The sequence below is a fragment of the Porites lutea genome, chromosome 3, assembly GCF_958299795.1.
Source record: "Porites lutea chromosome 3, jaPorLute2.1, whole genome shotgun sequence".
NCBI lineage: Eukaryota > Metazoa > Cnidaria > Anthozoa > Scleractinia > Poritidae > Porites > Porites lutea.
The window spans coordinates 4,711,056-4,736,380 of NC_133203.1; the positions used below are offsets into that span (position 1 = coordinate 4,711,056).

Genomic DNA, 25,325 nt, shown 5'->3' on the forward strand with positions numbered 1-25,325 from the left:
TGTGCAGAAAGCAACATGGCGGAAGACCAGAGTTTCGAGGTAAGAAAACAGCACTTGCTGACAAGTTATTTTGGCCTCAGTTCCACTGAAGAACTGAAAAATAACTTAGTGAATTATCAACACACGTCTACTTCGCTAACTATCGACTGTGCTGCAATCGTGAATTGCCGATTTCGGTTTGTTGCTGCGTACATTGATGTTTAAGACTTAAGTTGTCATTAAGTTGAGCAATGGAAACATGGTATGATTCTAGCCGTAGTTACGAATAGTGACACCTTTTAGACCAAGACCGTTTGCATAATTTGAAAGTTTTTTATATAACTATAATCTTCAAAACCTAACGTACTTGTTCGGTATCGCTGTTAGCAGTCCATGCATCAGGACCGAGCTTTGTTCCATTTTATTACGCGAATGAAAGAAGATGTATAGGATATGCAATGTGGCTTTGATCATTTCTGTTTTCATTACTTTTTTTTAATTCTACAGGAAACAGATTACAAAGAAGCCGAGCTCGCCTCACAAGGATCTTCTTGGAGATTTCCCTCATCTTTGCTGGGATATACTTTGGTAGGTTTTCATTTAGCTTTTTAAGCTTGCTATCGAAAATAAACGGCTTTGCATGGTCGATGGCAAGCATATGCCTGATTGTGGCGTAACCGGAAATAAAACAAAAAAGCCTAATGGAGTGTCTTAACTGTTTTTACTGCGTTTTCTGTGCCCTATGACCTGTGCCCTGTGCCCTGTGCCCTGTAACCTGTGCCCTGTGACCTGTGACCTGTGACCTGCGTTTTGTACCTGCCGAGAAATTCATTAATTTAAAATATCCGGACAAATGACCAAACGGTGATGTCTGCATTTAAATTAAATCAAATCCAGCACCAACATGTTCTACATTCATCAAGAATCCAGAAATACCTACTCTGGTGCAAACCTAAACTTAAGACGGAAAGACTGAATGTTTGGCTACTGTTTTTTTATCGAAAGCTATGTACTGCTATTGCAATTAATTCGACACTTTAGAAACAAGAAGAAACTGAGGCGAGTTAACTTTTGCAAAGACTTCTGGGTTGCAAGACACATTTCAACCCCAGTTCCCTTCTCGTTTCTTAAGTTAGGAATACTAATACATTTCCAATAAGTTTTTATTACCGTGAAAACCAAGCATGGTTTTCAAAAAAAAGGTGTTATGGCATCAGTTGTATCTTGTATTAGTGTATTCTCTAAAAGCTTTTACTTTTTTCTTTTTCACCCTCTTGCGCTAGGTGTCAATAAATCCCCCATAGTTTTTACTTCTATACCCAAATAACTCTGAAGAGAAAGGAGAAGGTCTGTGAACAGGCTAACCTTGTATGTGCATTTTCTATGAAGTGCACAAGAGCAGGTGCAAGTGTCTTGAGAATCGCGGTAATGGTCATGGCTCCACTGATATGTACAAACAAGTATGACAACTTGTCAATCAAATTAGTGACAACAGCTGTTAGAATGCCAAGAGTCTGGGATGAGTCCTGTAAAAAAAAAGAGACGGAGCTCTACTGATGATACAAAATCTACCCACATGACGAGAATCAAAAACTGCTGTTTCCGAAGCTAGCCCTTTTCTTAAGGTTGGACCACACATCTATTGCGACTTTTTCAAAAGATTATTCCAATACACCCAGTTACTTGGAAATTGAGGAAAGGGGACTGCGCCTGTGTTCAAACAGAGATGGTAATGTTATCAACTTAAGATTCCCATCCTCATCCATTTCACATCGTAGTAGTGCAGGGAGGGCAAAGAAATTTACGAAAAAGCGTGAGGCACGTGTAGAGTTGTTGTTTTCCTTCCTACACATCCTTATTTATCATTCCTGTAAACGACATGGTTAAGTAAGGTCCCAAAAAGACAAGCCTACTGAGAAGAGTTTTCAATAAGAGCCAGCTATTTCAAGAGAACTTGCCGCCTACTTTTGTTTGGAAATCACCCCAGTTTTTACAAATAATATAATTTAAAACAGATAATGAAACAACCAATGGTTCATAGCTATTGGCAAGAAGAAATAAATATATAAATAAATAAATAAAAATAATTATTATTCACGTGCTGTCGCAGAATAAAAAAGCCAAAATTTAATTGTGTCTGTGTTCTGTTCAAAAACTCTGATTTTTGCTCCAGAATACTGGAAATGCATACTAAGAGGTGCAGATTTCCAAAATTTTTTTTCAGGGGAACATGCCCCTAGACCCCCTAGAAACTTGCCCCTTCAGTGCTTGCAAGTTGCACTTAATCCAAAGCTTTCGCCATGAACGATCCATCTGCCACTTTTGTCCTATTCTGCTTCACTCAGGGTTCATACCTATACATACCTTGCAAGTGCTTGTTCTTTTGCAGGCAGAAAGTAACTTTGCTATCAGATGAACCAAACTTGTAAAATTTCCCATGGGTTTTTGAAACCGTCTGGTCCACTTAGTGGGAGTGGTGTTAGGGGATTTTCCAGCTGCTGTGGTTGCCAAGGCAAACAGTCCAGGGGTTGAAAAATCCAGGCACTCAATTATGACCCCAGCAAGGTTGACTAGGGTATCAACAAAGGAAACATCCTGAAAAAAGAAAGTTACAGTATAATGATTTCTTGAACTGTGGGCACGTTTCACATAATGATCCATGGTCCGAAATCACTCAGATCGAAGCACATCGAAGAACTGACAAATCCACTTTTGGAAATAATTCATCCATTCATTTGATGTACTGTGATCTGAGTGATCTCAGATCACTGATCCTGATCCAGATTTTGAATCAACTATTAGCAGATTGAGTCCTTGCAAGAATCAATCAAGTCAGAGTCTTGAATGAGAAAGCAAACAAAAATTAATCGTCCACTTTAAACCATTAAATACCCCACCCTTGATCATCAGTAAATTGCTGTCATGTTAGGGGCTGACATTAGCCCTGGAGTATTATACATTTCCTGCTCTTAGGTGAGTGGAGTCTTTGATGTCCCCTTTAAATAGAAAATAGGGAGCTTAAGCAATGATGACGGCAACAGTAACAAGAACAGCAAAAAAGCAATAGGTTTAGTTTGGCAAAACAACAAGTTTGCACGTGCATTGTTTTTTTTTATACATTTCTTTGCCATCAATGCACGACTACGACTTGAAAATGCCTAATTTCGGGTTTTAGGGAGAACATAAGCACAAGACAACAATTTTCTTTTTCTTTCTGTTAACTTAGAAACAGTCCATCAGAATTCGACCCCTGAAAAAATCGCCAACATTTGACAAGTTAATTGAAGCGATGAAGTTTGAAAGAGCGCAAATTCAATTTTTGTGCGCTGTTTTCTCTGCTGTGGTTGTCATCGTTGCTTGAGCTCCCTAATAAAGGATGCGAGACGACACGGCCAAAATTTTAACTGCACTGCCTAAATGACACAATCAATTGAACAGAAACACAGTCTTAAATCCTAGAATAAGTAATGGCAGGATTATTTGTCACTTTAACTTTAAATTGGTGGATGAAATCCTATGCTGTTACCTTTTGAATGAAAGCTAACATCTGAAGTAAACTGAAAATTCCAGTTAATAGATCCTCCCAACTTTTTTTTCCAAGTTCTAATTGAAATTATTTGGTGAAAATCCCTCACCCCTGAAAAAAGCTCCTTGTCGTTAGCACACTTGCCAAGTCTGAAGGTGATACATTTTTAAATGCCTTAAAAGGCGAACAAAGATATAGCTCCTCAAAGTCACAGATTTTTCACAGACATTTGTATGCTGGAGGGGGTGGGGGGGGCGGCAAGTTGATGACCCCACCATACAAACATCTGTAACATTTAAAAACATCTTTTTCTACAAAACACTCTCAAACTTGGCAATCTTACTGTTTTAGCCTCTCTTTTCAGCAGTGTGGATGAATTTTAAATAACTAACCCATGTCAAAAAAATGAAAAACACTGTGGAAGGGTCTTTTGGTATCCACTGAATTTCAATGTACCGGTGTGCACTCTAATGCGAGCTAATCATAAGAACGTTCTCACCTTAGTGCTCCAGTCGCCCTCTACAGAGAGAATCATTGCACACAGCTCCTCACAACAAACATTGGCTTCAGCTGTTGGCACAAGGGATGCCGCGCGGGAGAATGATCTGTACAGATCAGCGATTGCTTTGCTTATTTCCTTTCCAATACCCTGGATGGGGAAATACATGTAACAAAATAATTTTAAGATTAAAGGCTCACACCATTTTCTCCCTTTAGGCTAATGCAAGGTCTCCAGAGCTGTCAAAGAGGTTTTTAAGTCACAGGCTGATAATAAATAGTAGGCAGCTTTGGAACTCCCACCAAAAGTACAAGTTCTTGAGGGCTGAGGCATCTAGGGACATTTTGACATTTAGAGTCTCAGAAACGGCATTTCCAGGGGTTTTCAAGAGGTATTTTCCACTGCGGAAGCCATGTTGTTTTGTCAGAATACACACAAGACTGGGAACAATGGCACTGAAATGTTTCTCTCAGGTGTTTCACGGCATCGCACAGTTTGAACATTTCACGGATCTTAACTTGCTTAAACATGCATTCAGAGTCATTCAAACCTGAGAAACAAATGCTTGACAATTTTACTGAATGGTGTTTATTTTCTGTTAGCAGTTATGGTAGAAGGAGATGAAAGTAATTTGGAATGTGTACCTAAAATAATCCGTTTGAATCAGTTTCGATATGCGATTTTAAAACACACAACACAAGGTCTCCTTAACTCTGAATGTCTTTCTCCCCTCCTAAATTTCTCCCCCACATGAACAGCTGATGTGTGGTTTTACCTCATCCTATAGCTTCTCTGACAAAACAATCCAGTATATTTATAAAAAATGGAAAAAGGGCAGAGTCCTGTATAATATAAAAAGCCCTGTCACACCTGTGAAAAAATTGCATCAAGACGCTTGATTGGGAACACTAATGCCGAGTGCAGAGTGCTGAAGTCATGTTCTAGGGCATCACCTTGATTCACATCATTGGTCTGTAAATGAAAAAGCACAAATGAAAAACTTGACATTAAATTTAGCAGTTAAATGAAATTTAATACAATAAGGAGTGTCAACAGTCAGGTGGCACAGATGCAGTCAGCCTCACCAACACCAGCTGCATGTGCTTAGTGCAGCGTTTCCTGGGCAGCCACTCGTTCCACTCGTTAAATTATGCATTTACCCTCACCCCTCCGCCTCTTATTTTTCCACTGCTAAATCAGTGTGACAGGTGCCTGGTTCTGTTGGCATGGGGGCTCATGACTGGGAGGTGCCGATTTACCAGCCATGGGGGTGGGGGGGGGGGGTAACTCTATCCAGGGGCTGGCTTTGCCAAAAGTGGAAGCCCCTGACGAAGGCCAACCCCGACACTCACCTCAACTAAGTGACATAAAGCCTGTGTACAGCTGCCTCCTCCCCTCAGTAAAGAATTGGAGGGGGTGTCTGTACACAGGCTAAGTGACATGGCTGTTACACTACAATCATTGTTATTATTAATCTGAATGATACACTTAAGCTACATTAACAAATGACAATGAATTTTAAACTCCAAATAAAAGGGACACAACCCCAGCAAAAGAAAAAAATAGTCTTAGTCCTGACTTACATTGAACCTCAAAAAACTCACTTTGCTGGCTTGTAGATATTTGTGGTTTGAACCCAAGTTTTTCTTTTTTGTCTTTAATTTTACCATTGCAACAATGCAGGCACTTCAGATGTACTATTTCTTTTAACTGAAGCCAGCCTAGTTTGCAATAGCTCATGTTACAGTTACAGGTGGAAACAAGGCTGAAGTTGACTTTGTTTTGATACAACCCTTCCTGCTTTGTTATGTAAAACATGTTGTTCTTATGCTAACTAGTATTTTTAAGCAAAAGTTTCATTTGAAAAGGGAGGAGGTTTGTATCAAAACAAGGTCAGCCTCACGTTCACTCAAAGGCTAGGACACTAAGCACAACTGTAAAATGGCTTATTTGCAAACTAAGCATTAAATATTCTGACTCTTAAATTTTCTCACCTTCTGAATGTGCTCCTTAAGTTGTGCAACAACACAACTCCATAGTCTCCACAGAGTATCTTTATTGCTGATAAAACTAAGAAGAAACACAATCATCAATCAGACCTTTTTAGGTGTGAGCATCTGTTAATTATTCACAAATGTGACACACTAGTATCCCTTACATGCATGTATAACTGTATATGAATATCTGCCACTGCAAGGGTAAGGATTTTGAGCATTTTGGCTTGCTTCAACCCTTTGCAACTAGTCATTCACATGGTACAAAACCACCATGCTTGAGTGCAAGGGACGAACTGGGACAAGACAAAAATGATGTCATTTCCACCATTGAGTATATTACGAACTCACAAAAGCCTGTTCTCCAGTTGGCTTAACTAGCTCAAAATGGATAGAGCATCGCATCTAATATCACAAAGGTCAGGGTTCGATTCCTGGGGACGAACTGGGACAAGACAAAAATGATGTCATTTCCACCATTGAGTATATTACAAACTCACAAAAGCCTATTCTCCAGTTGGCTTAACTAGCTTAAAATGGATAGAGCATCGCATCTAATATCACAAAGGTCAGGGTTCGATTCCTGGTCAAACCTGAATTTTTTCACATAATTCTTTTTCAACTGCTTACATTTATTCAACTGCGACAATCATTTCCACTTTCAATATTAGTTACATTTGTACAATAATAGCGAACACTTTCTCAGTCAAATTTTGGGATGTTAGGGCAAAACAAACTGAATTTTACCTTGAGGCTTTTTCTAGAAGATCAAAAACAGTTTTTAAAAACACCAACTGTCCAGAGGCTGTCATCATACCACAAGCAACAAGGGGCTCAAAAGTCAAGTGAAGCCTGTTGATAAGACGGTAGAAAATGCTGATTTGTTTACGTCTGCTTTTAATGTCATAAAAAAAATTCTTCAAACTAAGCAATTAATACACTGTTTAACACCAAACAGAGGATTAGAGTCAAATCCAAATACAGTATATTGTTCAGGTAAAATATTCAGATGCATCATAGATGACTCATTTGATTGTGATCATTGTGATTGGTTCAGCTTAAAGGCAAAACAATACAACAATTTTGAGAAAAAAAAAACAACAAGCACACAGAAATACTTAGAAAAACCAAAGGTTAACTGCCTCACTTAAGTGGAAGGTGGGTGCCTAGGATACCCAGGGGCTTCCACTGTGGCCAGCCAGCCCCTTGATAGAAAACTGCCCCCATGACTGGCAAATCCCCACAACCCAGCCATGAGCCCCCATTCCAGGCACCCGTCACACTGATGAAACAGTGGAAGGAAGAAAATAGGGATGGGAGGGGGGGAAGATGCTAAATGAACCGCTCCACAGACCACTGCACAAACGCTCGACGAAGAACTCGCAGATTCTAGCCGTGTACAAAGCTACCACAAACCATGTGAGCCTGCACTTATGGGATTGACCGCTGGATGCCCGCTTCACTTGTGGGCCGCTTGACCGCTAAGCTTGTGGACCGCTTGACCGCTTAACTTGTGGACCGCTTGACAGCTAAGCTCGTGGTGGTTAACTTAGTTAAATTACATTTAACCAAATAAAACGAAAACCAGACCGTGTGATTTCACAGTAACATTATTGTTTCCAGTACTGTTTTGTAACTGTGGTCTTAAAATTAGACATATCATACAAGTATAATTATTTTCCAAACCTTTCATTTTGCCAGATCTTTTCCAACAAATGTGGCGTCAACAGTAGTTGGATAAGAAGAAGGGCGGGCGATCCTTGTGGGTTGTCTTTGGAATGAAGTGAGGCCATGTGATGACTAAGTACTTCTGAAGAAAGACTGGATAACTCTACTAACATTTTCTGTTAAAATAAAATTTAAATTAAATCATTTATTAATAAATTATATATTTTTTATGTTTTTGAAGTTTCACAGTAACTTGCATCTACCTACTCAAAATCACAAGCGGGCATCACAAGCACAAGATCATGGACAGGGCATTAATATGGTACTGTGTCTCATGTACATGTACTTTTGCAACTAGTTGTAGAATTCAATTCGAGCCCTGCTTAGAGGTGAATTTAATTGACCACTTTTTAAATGGGAAGTGAGAAACCCCACAAGGATGATTCAAAATGCAGTAAAAATACAGCAAAACTTACAAGAACTAGAGAAGGTGACAAAACATTACTGTCAACCAAATCCTGCATGACGGCAAGCAGAGGAAGAAGAATTTCTCCATAATCTGATGATGAACCTGCCGAAACAAAAAAGAGAAAAATACCAAATAAATGTCGCAATTCAGCCAACTGGATGGTGCCTGGGATCCTGTGGTATACAGCAGCTTCCACTCTGGCAAGCCAGCCCTATACTTAGCCTAAGTATTAGTCCTCTCAAAGATAGATTATTGTGATACTGTATTCTACCCTTTACCTGCTTATGAGCCTATTGCTCTGAAACTTTAAACTCTAAGGTGCCCAGCATATGATTTGTATGAAAAAACTAAGATTTCCTAGTTGCCCGAGAGCAAAAGTTAGGCGTCAGGGGCCACCGGCTCTTCCAGAGCACAGCCCCATCATAAACCAATTAACACAGGTACTGTGTTAATATTATTGTCATTTTGCTATAAACGGTAATGGGTAACAATAATATATACCTTTTTCAAGCAGTTTACTTATCCTTAGAACAAGTAGGTTCCATATTTTTATCCCCAGAGGTTCTGAAACAAAAAAAATGGAAAAAGGTTACAGTCAAATCTTTTCTTCTGGAGTGAACTCCAAGATTAGTGTGTCACACTAAAACAGGCATGGAGGAAAATTTAAACAACATCAAGAACAAAGTTAGCCATATTATGTCCAACACTCATAAACTCACCTGCAAGGTCTGTCCCCAAAGCCTTGAACCCTTCTCTTACGGCATTTGTCAGCAAAGATGAATGCTTCTTAAAATCCTCTGCTCTCTTAAATGTCACTGTTTGTAGTCTTTCACCTTGAACAAAGTGAAAGTGATGTCAGGTTCTTGAAGTTTCATAACACCAAAGTTAAAGAGAGCAATTGGCAGCATCCCCCACTTGACACAATACAAGAATGAAAGTGTAGACATGCCCCTTTTTACGCCTATAATTATTTCTTTTTGCTACTCCTCCTCAGGCAAGTTCTAATACCTTTTGTCACAAGACAGATTTTAAAATCCTTATCTTTTTAAAGACCTTTTTCTGTGCTTTCGTACATGTACAGTACTTATCCTCTCTTACTCCACCTAAGTCTCCACTGTAGTTATGTTATCTTAGGAATTCATAAGATAAAGTTTTTCCTAGCCTAGTCATCCTAGTTTTAAATCCTGATGGTAATAGCTTTGCAGCACCAAAGCTGTGGAATGCACTAGATGCCACTTAATTAATTAGAAGAGCTAAGGCTGATGATGTTTCTAAAACAAAAGTTTAAGGTTGGCACTTTCATCACAGCTTTTAGGTCGTTATCTTCATTAATTTTCATTAATTTCACCAGTCACAGATTTGTGTTGGGATTGTTATTTGTTTGTTATTTATTGTGATCTTCTTGGGAACAAAATAGTTAATGAAGAAGAAATTATTATTCTTGAACCTTACCTAGTGAAAAAACTAAACCAGAATTGCCACTCATCTCAACCTCACCATCATCCACCTTCAAAAGTTCCAAAAGAATCTCACATCCCTGTACCAAAAGCTTCTGCTTAGCTGTTCTGGCAAAGCTTGCATTCAAAACAGTTGGTGTCCTTGGGGTGCCAACATCTTTGAGAGATCTACGGATACTTGATTTGGGTGTTTCTGCCATCATTTCTGCAAGCAGTTTGTTGTTCGTTGGAGTCGGAGGACATTTGAGATCGCTAAGGCCTTCCTTTGTCTTCAGCAAGCTTACTTGATCAATGGCAGTTCCAAAAATGAACTGAAGAAGTGGGGTGCAAACCTGAAATATGAATACAAAGTAGCATTAATAAACATATACATAATGTAATACTCATGATGACGATAACGATGATGATGATGATGATGATGATGATGATGATGATGATGACAATGATGGTGATAATGATGATGACTACCATGATGATCAAGGCGATGGTGTTCATGATAATGATAAGGATGAGCAAATGATAGTGACGGTTGGTAATAATACTATAAGAATGCCAAATAAAGACCAGGATGAGGTACTGATGAGGGGATAAAGATGACACTGATTGGCAGTAGTCGTAATGACAGTTCAGATAAAAATAGTGGTAGAAACAGTGATGATAATGATGATGATGATAATGAAGCTGATGATGAAAGTAGTGATGGTGATTATGATGATCCCTACAGATGTCCTTTGGGGTTCATTCGAACGACCCCCAAAGGACGTCTGCAGGGAGGCTAGTTAAGGTGATAATGATAATGATGACAATGATGGTAAGACAAAACCAATGATGAAAATTGGTGTTGACGATAAAGATGAAAATGATGAATAATATTGTGGTGATGATTGTGATTGTGATGTACTGTGATGCTGGTTAATTAGAGATGATGGTAGAAAAGAGATGATGAGAAAAATTAACATAATTGATTTTGTGAGAGTCACATTGATGATGATGATAAGAATAACAGAACCTATAGCGGTTATCTCACTACTAACTTCATAAGTAGGTTGAGAATGATCATCCGCATGAACGTAGTCCTGAATAGAACTGTTGTTGATGGTGAGTGACGGTTCAAGAACCTGCGCAGTGGTCATCTTCAGAGTCAAAGTGAGTTGTATCATGTCAGTTGATGGTATTAAACTCTAGTTATTGACCTGATGGGTCAATCAAGTCACAATGTGATTGGTCATCTGTCAGTTCAGCTGTGATGTTCTTGGCTATCAAGACTCAAAATGTCATGGTGCATTTTGATCAGTCTATAGTCAGAGTTTAACAGTCATTTATTGTCAGTCAAATTGTTCGTTGTCCAGTCATTCTCTCGCAGTTAGTTTTGCTTGAGTCCATCAATAAGTCGTTTGTACGGTGGCAATAACTGTTGACTACAATTCAGTGTTGTTTGTTCTAAGTTTCTAAACCAGCTACTAACTAATCATCACAACAACAGATCATTATAAACCTGATCAAACAGTTCTTGAACTCGTGATCCCAGCAGGCAAACAAAGTGCCACCAGGTGGAAAGTCTTGCAGCTTCAACCTCCTTATTACTCTCCTTAACTGCAAGGTTCTAAAATGAAATTATAACAAATCATAAATTTAGAGATTCCACCTGAGGGCAGGCAAAAAAAAATGGTGCAAAGTTTGAAATATTGTGGCCTCAGTTGTTCAAAAGGCAGATAGCATTAACCACCAGATAAATCTCCATCTGTTTATCCTACTTATCCGGTGGATAGTGATTTATCCAGAGGATAGCACCATCCAATGTTTGAACAACCAGCACCACACAATGACAAGACAAATGTATGACACAACACCTATTTTTATTGCTTGCAGACAACTCTAGCTTGCTTGCCCAGAAAAGAATTGCCAGGACCTTGTTCATTGGGTAAGTGAGCTTAAAACACTACTTGCCCAGCAAGACAATCAACTTTACCCAGCTGGACTACCAGACAGAACTTTTCTCAAGCCCTGCTAAACCTGTTCATTTCAGTGACTTACCAGTAGTATGCCTTATAACAAGTGAGCTCTCACAGTGTTACAGTGACAGTGCTGGTTAACCACAAAAAATTTATAAGTAGGTTGGGTATGATCGTCTGGGTGAACATAGTCCTGAATAGGGCTGTTGTTGTTAACAGTGACTGACATTTCAACAACCGGTGCGGTAGTCATCAGAGTCAAAGTGAGTTGTATCACGTCAGTTGATGGTGTTGAACTCTGGTTATTGACCTGATTGGTCAATTAAGTTGCGATGTTACTGGTTGTCCGTCAGTTAAGCCTTTGACTCCTGGGTTCCAACTTTTCACAGTTTCACAAAATATTTCAAACACATAAATTTTGAATTGAATTGAAATATGTGCAATGAATCATATTTTGAACTATGGATAGAGATATGAAAGTGAACATGTTCTTTGTGGTTGAAAACACTTTTTCAACCCCTTACTGGTTGTTCATTCAACTGCAAAGATCATGTTCACTTTCATACAGAAATTTTGAGATGCAAAAGGTGGAGATACATAACAATTAACTTTTAAGAGTAACATTGACTTATCAATTTTTTCATTGCACTTACCCTAAATGGAGTCATGATAAGCTTGATCCTCCTGGGGCTACAAAGTACTTCTGAAATTAAACAACAACTTTACGTCAAAAGGTCAGTTTTGGATCGCGGCAAAAGGGTCAAAAAAAGAAATGTACATACTGACATTACCTGGTGAGAGGGCAAAGTTGTCAATCAAGATATTCCATGCAGAAAATGACATCACTTGCACCTCAGTTGATGTGTCTCTAAATCCCTGAAATCAGAAAAAAATTGCTGTAGGAATGAATTGTCATTGAAGCTTGAAAAAATAAAAATAATCATGAGATTAATAATTTCCATAAAATTTTTTATTGAGCAATTATGTCCTCTGTTAAACATTGACCTTGAAACATACAACCTAAAAAGGTCTATTAACTCACAAGTGTGATAATCTTCAAGAGATTTTCACATTGCAAAGCATTTGTAACAAATGTTTCTCATGACCATGTGAGACAAAAAAGGCAATAAAATTTTACGGTTTAGGTGAAATAGCTAAGGGCTAATTGCCTCACAAGATACTTTGTTAAGATGTTTCTTGTGTGTGCAGCAGACTTCAACATGCAGCCATACCTGCTCTACAAGTTTTAACAGGTTGTTTATTAAACTTCCTCCTCTATGTAAAAGCTGTGAAACAATAAAAGTACATATTAACTACAATCTCTAAACAACAGTACAAAGATCTAATGAACATCAATATTTACAACGTATTAAAAAAGAAATCCTAATTCTTCACACAAAGACAAAAAAATATATTTCATCACATACCTCTCCTAAAGTTGGGACAATGCAGCACCAACATTTGAGAACAAACAATTCCTTTTTTTCTGAACACAACTTGGGGAACTCGTTCAGTAAATACTGCACAGGAATAAAAAAATTACAGATGAGCCACCCCACAAGGAATCACTCAAAATCCCAAGATTTTAGTGGTTGCTTACATGATCATGAGGTGATTGCTTATTACAGTCCAACCACAAGGGGTCTTTTCCAGAAATGAGTTTGGACATGTCTACAATTTAGCAACAATTTATGGCATGCAATTTGTAAGTTATGACAGCAGCAGTGCAACGTTTTTTTTCAAAATCTGTCACAGAGAGTAGTGTTACACACATTGGAAATACCACATAAGCTAAATTAAGCCACTTGTGCTCCTTTACCTTTTTAATTCATTTCTTAGAATTTACAAAAAGAAATATTAATTTATTTCTTTGTGAATTTTTTCTTTGCACACTAGCTATTTATTACCTACCCCCTTCAGCAGAGGAACAAGAATTCTTGCAACTTTTTCTCGGGCCGACATCATGTGCTCCAATCCAGTAGACATGACAACTAAAGCTCTCTCACGCACCTGTGTGAAAAAACAAATTAACGAGAAAAAACAACTAAAAATTAACAAAACTAATTAAGGTCTATTACCCATGGTCTATGTCTTATAGACCATAGAAATGATGTCTAAAGGTTAATTTAAGAGAGTTTATGCATTCGATCTCCTCATCATCAACAGTAACATGTCCCCAATGTGTCTTATTTTCTTAGCTCCCAGAGCAAAAGACACATCGGGAACATGTGTTACTGTTGATGGTGAGGAGATTGAATCTGTAAACTCTGAAATTATTAGAAGTCATTCTTGCTAACAAACGTAATTTCAGTGACATGTTAAGTTAATGTGCTCCACAGCTAATTCTAAGATTGGAGTTCTGACTAGGATGAGAAAACTGGTGCTAGACAAGACAAAGTCACGTCTTCTTGAATCTGTTATCCTTCCTGTGTTGAACTATTGTTCAATTGTATGTTTATTCATAAGAGCATCCGACGAGTGCAAATTGGAAAGAATGCAAAAGAAAGGCTTGTGAGTGGTATTTCATAACAATACATCAAGTTACGAGGGCTTGTTGAAGAAGGCAGCCCTACCAGCTTTATATAACAGAACACTGCAAGATTTGGCAATTTTGATGTTTAAAGTTAAGAATGGAATATCTCTAGATTATATTTCTGAGCTGTTTCAAAGATTGGACACTAACTATAATCTAAGTAATTCTGACTTTATGATTCCTAGATTTAACATGATAACTTTTGGTAAACATTCTAAAAAATATCTTGGTCCATATCTATGGCGTAAATTACCAATAGCCTTAAGAACGTTAACTGAAATTGATAAATTTAAAAGGAAAATAGGAAAAGTGGTTTAGGCGGTCACTTGACAGAAGATAAATGTGCATCGGAATGCACCTTATGTCACTCTTAAATCTTTCTTGCTTTGTATATATGAATTTTTTTTCTTTCTAACTGTAAATATTTGATTTTATTGCTGTACATGTATATCTTTTTATTTCATAGTGTCCCTAATTAGCTTCATAGCTAAAGTAACTGACACTTAAAGTTTATTATTATTATTATCATTAAAAACTCTAGACATGAAACCACAATCTGCAAGCAAATGGTTTCAATGCAAGTTTTGGACATTTTGACATCATTTCTATGGTCTAAAAGAGTGTAGACCATTTTTGACTATTTGTTTTTTTACAATAACATTGTCAGTTTTTAACGTCCATTTCAAATAAAGCTTCCTGGTCTCACACGTGTCTCATAGACCAAAGCCCTTGTTCAATTGGCACACGAAATTGCTAAATTATTGCAAATTAAAATTTTGTTTGAAACCGACTCAAGTGAAACTGAGACATAATTTGTCCCTGTCTATATCATAAAATATAATGGAAAATAAAAAAATCTTACACATAAAATACCAATTCAAAGTGTAACAGTTCTTACCTTTGGTGCTGTGCTTACTAGCTGAGGGAAAATTAGCTTTGCCCAAGAGTTGACAGTCTTGATCATATCAGGCTTTGGAAGCTGTTGCAGCAGTCTGTTTAATAAATATCCAGCAAAAAATTAATAAACAAACAATTCTTCCGTCATACAGTGAAACTTCTATTCAGGGAACACCCTCAGGACCAAGGCAAGTGTCCCATGAATGGAGGTTGGGCTGTAGTTTGTTAATAATTAACCAACAAATACAAAGTACTTCTTTTGTCCTGCCTCGGAATCTGCTGCAGCCATTATTTCAAGCAGCTAGATACTTATCTCTGCAATGTTGTGTGACTGTTGAATTGCCACGAGTGCAGTACGTTGATTTACGTGAGATAGCTCATGTTGTGAAAGCTGTTGTCATTGTAACTGGTACGCTCTTAAACTTATCAATGCTTTTTGTGGTCAGTCACTTTTTTAAGTGCTAAGGTTTCCCCTGAATGGAGGTTAAACCTGGGTTTTGGGACCCACAAAGCGTCCCCTTCCCTTGAATAGAGGTGTCCCCTCAAAAGAGGTAGCTGATACTAAGATTATGTGGACATTTTTCTGCAACCAAATTTTGTTCCCTGAATGGAGGTATCCCTTACATATAGGGGTTCCAAAGTAGAGGTTCCACTGTAGATTCCCTCCTCTCAAGTTTGGCTGCTACGTGGTTATTACCCAAGATTTAACAGCCATCTTTTATGTTCTCTTACAGAGCATAACCAGACACAGATTATTACAAAACCACGCTGATGTGGCAAGGTTTAAAAGAAAAACATGACTAGTATAATTATGTAGTGACCTGGGCTCTTTATAGTAATGGGAGTTGGACCTGGTAACTCCAATACTAGTAAATTATTTCCTGTAAAGACAAGTTTATTTAACCTTGTTCATCATAATTTGCCTCGAGTATGTCAAACCACTCATGCAATCTCCTTTAACCAGGACGTTTAAAAAATTGAGATTCCACTATAGACATTTACTATCAGTTACATGTAAAGCTAAAGGTACTAAAGTACATGTACAGGATACCTTTCTACTACACTGAGAGTTTCATGATCAACTGTTACAGACTTCAGATCCTTGGCAATAACTGACTCCAAGGTAAACAAAATCGATTCAAGCTAGAAGGAAAAGTTGAATTTATTTAATTATAACCAGGTTTTTAGCCAGGAAATCATTAGTGCCATAATCACAATAATCATAATCATAATCACCACCTGCCTAAAACCTAATTTCCAGCACAACATTAATAATAATAATCAAAAGAGTCTAGTTCAGATGAAAAAAGCCTGACACATGCACGTACACATACAGTGTATTCATGGGAAGAGTGGAGTCACAAGTTACACTTCTAGAGTGGTGGGGTGGAAGACTTGCTCAGTGTCTGGGTAAGGAGGCAATGTACTCACCTAGGTTTTGAGTGGTTCAGTGCACCTTGCAAACATTTTGCCATAGATTTTTAATTTAAACAGTAACACCAAAAAATTTTGTCCAGAATTAGTAGTTGAATAGTGACAAAAAATATGGCCAAAACTAATTCTAGGAGTGAAGGGGTTAAGAAATGCACGTAGGATACAGAAAATATGATTATTTGTACCTTGGTGTTTACAATAACGCCATCCAAATTCTGCTTAGCAAGGCACCATAGTGCCCGCGTGCACACCCCTTTATCATCAGACTCTTGAATTCTTGTCAGCAGACCTACAAACCAAGGTTTAACCACTATTATTATGCATACCTTCTTCGTACAGACTAAGCTTACTATTATCCTTTTTGGACAAAATAAAGAAAAAGAAGACTTCAACATACTACCATGTTAATCGCAAATTACATGTTTTAAATAAAATTATACTGCCACATACACTGTAAATGCTGGCCTGAAATAACTGCCACATTGACAAGTAACCAAATTTAATAAGTCCCACGCTGTTCTTTTCAAGGAAGGGAAATAAGAGAGGTAGCCAGGAGTTTGTGGTGTTGCAAATGTATCAGGTTTCTACCAAAGCAGCAAGTGCTCGCATTTCTAGTAACCAGATACAATCCCTGGCCCACGCATGCACAGTTCAACACAAAAACCTACAAAACTTCACTCACTGTAATCTCCTGTTTGAAATATTATAATAGCCTACTTCACAGCAGCTCACCTTGAACAAGATCTTGACCATCAGAAATAGTAAGGGAGCTACAAAGATCAGAAAAAAGAAAAATGGTGGTTTAGGGATGTTGTATAGTGACAACTGCTAAAATATTCTGCCAGATTGCTATGTCATAATTATAAGCATGAAATGTAACCAGTTTTTGATGAAAATATTTTTGACACACACGGTGATGCTTATTTATCTGATTAATTAAGTAACTCTTCACCTTCATGTCATATAGCAAGCCGATGACTAGCATCAAAGAGAAAATGACTTCTTGCATCAAGAAAAAAATTTTTTTTCGACGCAGGTCACACTAACTTGTAGTTCACCTTCATGTTATGTAGCATACTGATGACCAAAATTACCCCTTTTTGAAAAATTTTTTTTTACTAAAAAAAATACATTGATAAAACGAAAAGCAATGACTGGAGTGTAAACTCCTTGTTTGCGAACTGAAAGTATTTTACAGTATTTAACTATTTGGCCTTCAGAATTATTGCTTTTCTTAATTACGGACATTACGGATACACGAAATGACTGCATAGTGTTACAGTTTCTAGTGAAAATGTAAACACCATAAGATGAGTACCTTGCTATTTGCTCTTGGTAGAGGCAATGGCCAAGAGCCTGTAATGATGCTTGGCAAAGGTCTGACCTGTCTGATTGGATATCTTGCTGCAAATATAAAATATAAAAATTAAACCACGAATGATGCTTAAAAGACACGGATTCACTCTTGTATGAAATGCTTAGCTTCAAATTTGAAATCCTGTATGCAGCATGAGCCTTTGAAGGCTGTTTCATACAAGCAATATAAAGACAAACACACCCAGAGGCTGGTGTTGTTGCTTAACCCTTTAAGTCTCAATAGTGACCAACATCAATTTTCTCCTAACAATATCCGTACAATATCAAGAGATCAGGTTATGAGAATTAATAAACTGATCACCTTAGAGAAAATGCTTTGATCTTTTATCAAATTTACTCAACTCATTCTTTATAAGGAAATGTATAGAGATCAGTTTGGAGAATTTGTACATGTATATTGAGGCTTAACGGGTTAATTAGGTGCTGGCCCCTTCTACCTTTCATCTCTCTCACCACCACAGTCAAGTTTCTTTTTGAGTCAGATCATATCTCATGCAGATAGCATCTTATCAATGAAATAATAAAAACGCTGTGCACACAGGGTCCCGGTGCCCACTTTTGTGCCCAAGTACAAGGTCTCGGCACCAGCACCATTCCTGAATTCTAGAGTGCGTACTTGTGTTCACATTAGTGCCAAGTGAGGCCCATTTCAAACACCATGCTACTGCCGTAGCAAATTCAATTATTTGACTTCAGCACAGCAGTGGCAGACTTGGTTTCAAATGTCATGCTACCACTGTGCCCCGTGCCGAACTCAATTCATACATAATAAATACATTAGAATACATTTAAAAGTTTGCTGAACCATTTCTTTATTCTTGAGTTTTGTTTTCGGCAACAGCTGTTCTATTCGACTGAATTAAATTCGACGTATGAAACCAAGTCATGCAAGTGTCATGCTGCAGTCGAACTAGCGTCAAGCCAGCTTTGCACAGCAGTAGCACGACGTTTCAAACAGACCCAAGTACTGCACTCAAGTACCATGCTTGGGTACCAAGTGTGACACAACACTCCATATTCTGTGCTTGTGGACATGATTCTGACTGTGGCTCTGTCGCTGGTGAAAAAAAAATGGCATTTAACATCTTTAACTTACCTTAAATACCAAAATAACTCTTTGAATAAAATTAAGCAGCTCATTGACAAATACTTCTTCTTCCTCTCTTAATCGGCTGAAAATATTTTGGAAAAAATACATTAACACAAATATCATCAAAATTTAATTTCACACCTAATAAGCTTAATAATGTATTGTTACAAAATCTGTTCTCTAATATTCTTCCCTCCTTCTTTAAGCCAACCTTTGTTAACCTCATGGTGACCCATTTTTGTTGTTGTTACAGCGAGAAAGAAAGGGAGCAATGAATTAATGACGTTCTTCACAGTTATAAACATGTAGGGACATTATAAGAGGCAAGCACGATCAAAACAACTTGATCAATTATTCAAAAACCGATGGAACAAATAATATCGATCACTAACTGGCATTGACGAAAGAAACATTACTCCTGTTCTTTAAGGCTTGAGTTCGTGTTTTTCTTGGTAAAACGTAAAGACTTAAGCTTACTCTGTCATCCGGAGGTAAGCGTCCACTTTATCTTCTCCAGCTGCCTTCTTATCCTCTAGAATTCGAAGAAGAGGTTCAAAAAGTCCCTCGCACTCGGGTATGGTTACCATGTTGCTTGCTTTTCGAGTTGCTCTTTAAAAGATCGGACCATAAAATTATGTGAAAGGAAGAAAAAAGAACTAATTAAGCTCATGACATTCTGTTTACAGCATCACGATGTGAAATGTAATTTGAATGTAAGCACGCTTGCAGATGCGTCGATCGAGCAAAGAAACAGATACGCGAGTCGATAATCGATCTTGAACGAGAGTTTCATGAACAAGCATTTTTACTTTACCTTTTCGATATGATTTCAGCATAAGAAGGTATGGTAGAGCAGGAAAAACACCAAATGTTTCGTTCTTCTTAGGAGATGTGCATTCAAGTCTCTCACTGCCGCGAAGGTTTCTCGGCAAATCGCGCCAAATTTATGAATCCATGATCTGATTGGCTGCTTTCATTCTAGCCCAGGTTTCCTCGATCTTTACTCCACCTCAGTTTAAAACCGAGGCTTGCTAGAATGGTCAGCAACAAGGGAGGGGTAGAGGCTACATTGTGAAAAATGGAGAGATGATGTGAAAGAAAAATAGTATTTCAGCCGGCCTCAGAGGAGGCCAATCTAGTCTGGGCCTGGCCCAAGCTTTTTTGTATCATTAAAAGGAATATTCTGAAAAATACAATCAAGTAAGAGTTGTGAAGAAGTTGTCATTTAGTAATATTTGAATGCTTTCTTGTTCCTTCTTGTTTTTTATCTTTTTTTCTTCATTTCATATATTTAAGCAAAAGTGTGTGTTCTTGTCGGACATAACAGAACCCACATCACTATTTGAAAAGAGTAGGGGTCGTAGACCCCGGTGGTGTTGCCAACCATCAAGTGTTGCGGGATTGGGTGGGGATGGCACCTCGCATGGGACCTGAGTCCGGTTCGTCCACACTCCCTCTGGACAGGCCTGTGTCCAGAAAACTTGGTAAATAAATGATATAATAATATAAGTAATAGTAACCACACTTACAGCAAAAGCATGGTTATATGCTTCTGTTTACAGTCACTGTAAAATGCTTGAATTAGTGCATTTAGGATTTCAGAGTTGAAAAAACTCTCACTTTCAAAATGAGGCTAAGTGCAAAACCTTTCTTGAAAGCAAGTTGACATTGTCCTTGGACATCATGCATTGCACATGCAACCTACAGTGAAAGGTTTGAATCAAGGAGTCATTTCAAAAGTAGGTTAAGTTTGATCATCCACGTGAATGTAGTGCTGAACAGGACTGTTGTTGTTGACAGTGACTGACATTTCGACAACCTGTGCAGTAGTCATCTTCAGAGTCAAAGTGAGTTGACTACCATCAACTGACGTGATACAACTCACTGACTCTGAAGATGACTACAGCACAGGTTGTCAAAACGTCAGTCACTGTCAACAACAACAGTCCTATTCAGGACTATGTTCACCTGGACCATCAAACTCAACTTACTTTTGATTATTAATATTATTTATTAATCTGTTGTTTGCGTTGATTTCCAAAATTAGCTGCAGGCTCTAGCCAAAGAGGACACAGATAAAGAGTAAAGTGTATAATAACTTATGGCCATCAATCAAGACAAAATGTTAAGTTCTAAAAAAGGTGATTATATTTCATCACCGTCAATTGTACAGATATTATACATTAATTTCTTAAATTATAAATATTGTATTACTTTTAGTACACTTATACAGTGCAACTTTTGCAATAAAGTACTTAAAATAAATTGTCAAACTGGACACAGACACTTCTGATGGTGTTTGTTGTTTTGGTTCACATCATTAGTGGACCAACAAACACCTTTACAAGTAAATTAAAGCTCTCAGACGAATAGTTTATTTAAACATAATTGCGAACCATTATATAGCCAGTTTATTGCATGCAGATAAGGCAATATAACACTAACTCACTACACAGCCAAATTAATATAATTTACTCATTTCATAATTATTTGGTAATTAGACGAATATATTATGCACAATAACTAAGTTGCAAGTACAGTCAAATCTCTCATAAGAGACCACCTTGAAAATTCGAAAAAGTGGTCGTAACTACAGCTGGTTGCTTAGGAGAATGAACCCTTGTAAGTAACTGCATGGTAAAACAAAAGGGTGTGGTCGCTTACGAGAGCTTCAGAAACTCATGAATAATTCATAAAGAAAATTTAAACAAAAGATATTTATGTTTAATGAGTGTCTTTATATCTGATGTAGACACGGCTAAACTTTACATCCAGTGTTTTAGACCATTAGCACAGTGCGCAGTTTCATTGATTAATGGCTGCTGAGTGGTCGCTTACAAGAGCTTAAAAACAAAGTGGTTGTGGTCACTTACAGGAGTGGTCGCTTGCGAAAGCTTTTCATTACACAGTTTAAGTCACAGTTCAAACAGGGTTTCTAAAGATGGTCGTAACTCAAGCTGGTCACTTATGAGAGTGGTCACAAGGAGAGCTTTGACTGTAGTGAGCAATGCATTAAGTGTCCATGGGGATCATAAAGGATCAAGTGAATGGTAAAATGTAAGACTTGCTAAGGCACTGAGACCTTTAATATTATACAAGACTTTGCAGAAAAAAGGCTACTACCGTAAGTTACACTATGTACTAGGCCTAGGGGAGATTCTTATAGAAGGATTCGTGATGAACCTGGAACAAATTTGTACAGTTTCGTTTTGCCATTTACACACAGACACATGAATCCATAATAAAAACATCCCAGCTTGATCATGTACCTGAAGATTTTGAATCTCAAATTCGAATCTAGTTACAAGTGAATACTTTGTATCCAAACGAATCAGTTCTCAGATTTGCTTTGAGTAAAAGCTTCCAAATAGGAATACCCTAGACGTACATAATCAATCTGGAAACATTTATGACACCTGCAAAATCTCGTCTAGTATAAACCTATCAAAAAAAGTTCACAACTCGTGAAAAGGAAAAAAACGAGACATTGCAAATACAGCTAAATCAACACTAAAAAGCTGAGATTTCAAGATCAGATTAAATTTTTCTAAGAACCAACAGCACTAGTAACTTCACTTTTTTTAAAACAGCTCTCTATATCTTGATTACATTGATTTAACTTTATCAAACATTTTATTACATCCATGTAGAAAATTAAGTTTTTATCCATTTTGATATTTTGAAGGGGTGCATCAATAAAAGCCCTGAGTCACTTATTATAATTAACTGCTACAATACTTGTCAAATTAGACTGAAACTGTTGTATTTTCACGTCAGGCCTTCTCAACCCACTTTCCTCGAGTAAACTTCTTCTCCCCTTACCCAATTATGTTGAGATTCATGTATATTTGCCAATGATGCTAATTTGAGAATCAACATTGGGGAGGCTGCAGTGTGACAAGTGTTTCAACAAATGTGAGGAGTATTGTAGCTTCTCCTTCAAGGTTACATGTACCTTGTATTTGCTTATACGGTCCTACACACAGCCTTTTTATAATAGAATATACATCTGTATGCATGTATCTTACACACTTTGCATGGGTATTATCAAAACTTAACTTAATAAAATATACGGAGTGCATAATATTATTGTATTGTTGTTAATTTATTTAACATCCCAATGTGGCATAAGCAAGTTTATGACTATACAATGTGCAGTTACAAAAAATATCCATACCCACCTCCCCCCCAACTTTGATAGGATTATTTTAACCCCCCCCCCGGGGGGGGGAGGATTCCGCATATGAAAGGGGTGGGGATGCTCGGAAATTTTGAAATAAACCTCTAAAGGAGACCGATCTGGGCGTGACCCAAGCTTTTAAGAGACCATGTTAAAACACAGACAAATGAGAAAACTTGGATTATATGAATGGAGTGAATAAAACGAATCAGAAATATACATACCAAATATATATTTTTACATTTTTTCACGTGCAACCCTAAACAAGACCTTCACGGCTGAATATGATGGCGTTTGGCCCAGAACACCCTAAATGAGACCAAAATCCGAAGTTTACACCCCTAAGCGAGACGACGAGCATCCCTACCCCTTTCAGTCCCTCCCCCCCCCAACCCGGGATTTTAAGATCTCCTTCCAACTCACCTGGAAATTCCAATTAAGCATCACACATTTCTTTCACTTGTCTACTTTCAAACTGAAGGGGATTATAAAATTCTGAACAGAAAACACCCTTGAAGTAAGGCATTGATAATAATATCATATTCAATCAGTTTTGACATCTATTGGGTTGAAGGAAGGTGAATCAGTAACCATGGAGACATTTTGAGCTTCATCAGACTGAATCCCAGATTGAAGTAAGCGTGCCTGATTTAGTCCACTTTAGCTTATGTAAATTTTCTTTTGTCACTTAGTTTATATGAAAACATTATTTATTCCAGTAAATTATTTATTGGCTGCATATGTGGTTCAAATAATGTACATTCAGGGCTTGAAAAAAAACTTGAATGCCTGCTTCTCCTTTGGGCAAGCAGCTCTCCTGTGGCCACTTCTTGCTTGTCTTAGTTAATGATTTAGTTAGAAAATGACTTGCTTAGACCCTTGCCCATTGCAATTGGGTAAGCGAATTTTAACAGTTACTTGAATTGCCCAGGAAGATGATCAACTTGTCCCTGAGACTGGAAAGGACCTTTTCCAAACCCTGGTACAGGGTATTTATTACAAACAGTAACTTTGTTACAAATAGTGATGTTGAGACATGGGACTCATCTTGTGAAAAATCGTGAGACACAATTCAAAAACCAATGAGTCCTAAAATAAAAAAAAAAGCTTGCAGGGTCTTTCTGTAACCAGACAGTTAATCTGGAGACAGACTCCAAAACTCTTTAGTACAGTTTACTGAAATTAAAATAATTTATAGCCCTTCCATTTAAAGCACAAAAAAGACTAAAATAAATATGCATGGTTAAACAACGTCCACAATAACAGCCACCGAAATCACACGAACAGGATATTCTACAAAAACATCTTCGCATTTGATCGATCAATCAACCTCTGCGTCCCTCGAGATGAATGCCATGAATTATTTTGTGTTTTGGGAGATTGTTATGCATCAGGGCCACACGATGCAGAGGTAGCAAAATCACTGTTTATTAGAAGGTGAACTCATTTCAAAGAGTTTAGATCTACGGAAGGCAATTCCCTCCACATAATTATGTCCAATACTCACAAACTGAGATGGGTGGTGTAACATGAAAGTCAACCCCTCTACCAGCAAATAATTATCTAAGATTTTATCATGATACATTAAACAGATGTGAACTTGATCACCAGAAGTCGCAATCACTTATGTGCCCCACAGTAATATCTTGATGGATCAAATGAGATGGCAAAGGGGTTGTTTGACTTGATTATGCTGAACATACCGTATTATAGGAAATTAACGCTTGATGAAATTTGCCCCCAAAGTTCTTGAGAAACTTAATATTCTTCACACCTATGAAAGAGGATCATGATGAAGAATTCCGCCAGTATCTGTGAAACTTTGAAGAACCCTTGGAGAGGCCAGTCATCTTCACTTGGCTCCCTTTGTATGTTTAGGGAAAGTACCATGAACAAAGTTTCCATTTCAGATTATACATTTAACTTTGTTTCTAGTCAGCTATCTTTTATCTCAACAAGTTTTGTTTCTTTTATGAACATAGCATTAATTACCTTCATTTTGGAGTGTTACCCTCCCTTTCATGTTAATTGCCTTTATTCAAAAGCCCCTTTTCATTAATTTTGTGTTAAAATTAAGTGTTGCATTAACTTCCAACGCCTTAATTTCCTATAATAAGGTAACTCAACATTAGACAAACCGCTCCGTTCACTCACATTGAACAACCCTCCAAAGGCCCATGTGCGCATTTTGAGCATTAAGGTAAATGCACCTTTAACAGTTCTAGTTCACTTCTGAAAGGCTCTTCTTTTTTCAGACTGCATAAGCCATG

General features: G+C 37.6%; 1 protein-coding gene across 1 annotated transcript in view; it reads right to left on the reverse strand.

Annotated features, from left to right (window-relative positions):
* The window catches only part of LOC140930249 (telomere-associated protein RIF1-like), a 32,048-nt gene extending 12,566 nt beyond the window's left edge, over nt 1-19,482 (reverse strand). Inside the window, exons 1-24 of the mRNA XM_073379924.1 lie at nt 19,353-19,482; nt 18,882-18,957; nt 17,727-17,812; nt 17,141-17,178; nt 16,594-16,697; nt 16,026-16,117; nt 14,976-15,069; nt 13,456-13,554; nt 12,972-13,064; nt 12,777-12,830; nt 12,336-12,420; nt 12,198-12,247; nt 11,088-11,195; nt 9,588-9,924; nt 8,855-8,968; nt 8,637-8,699; nt 8,143-8,237; nt 7,685-7,842; nt 6,746-6,850; nt 5,999-6,074; nt 4,875-4,976; nt 4,005-4,154; nt 2,344-2,574; nt 1,345-1,505 (exon numbers count right to left, since the gene is read on the reverse strand). Of these exons, the coding sequence (XP_073236025.1) occupies nt 1,345-1,505; nt 2,344-2,574; nt 4,005-4,154; nt 4,875-4,976; nt 5,999-6,074; nt 6,746-6,850; nt 7,685-7,842; nt 8,143-8,237; nt 8,637-8,699; nt 8,855-8,968; nt 9,588-9,924; nt 11,088-11,195; nt 12,198-12,247; nt 12,336-12,420; nt 12,777-12,830; nt 12,972-13,064; nt 13,456-13,554; nt 14,976-15,069; nt 16,026-16,117; nt 16,594-16,697; nt 17,141-17,178; nt 17,727-17,812; nt 18,882-18,957; nt 19,353-19,462 (2,681 nt within the window). The 5' untranslated portion in view covers nt 19,463-19,482. The remainder of the gene's footprint in view (nt 1-1,344; nt 1,506-2,343; nt 2,575-4,004; nt 4,155-4,874; nt 4,977-5,998; nt 6,075-6,745; nt 6,851-7,684; nt 7,843-8,142; nt 8,238-8,636; nt 8,700-8,854; nt 8,969-9,587; nt 9,925-11,087; nt 11,196-12,197; nt 12,248-12,335; nt 12,421-12,776; nt 12,831-12,971; nt 13,065-13,455; nt 13,555-14,975; nt 15,070-16,025; nt 16,118-16,593; nt 16,698-17,140; nt 17,179-17,726; nt 17,813-18,881; nt 18,958-19,352) is intronic.
* Between the last annotated feature and the right edge of the window lie 5,843 nt (nt 19,483-25,325).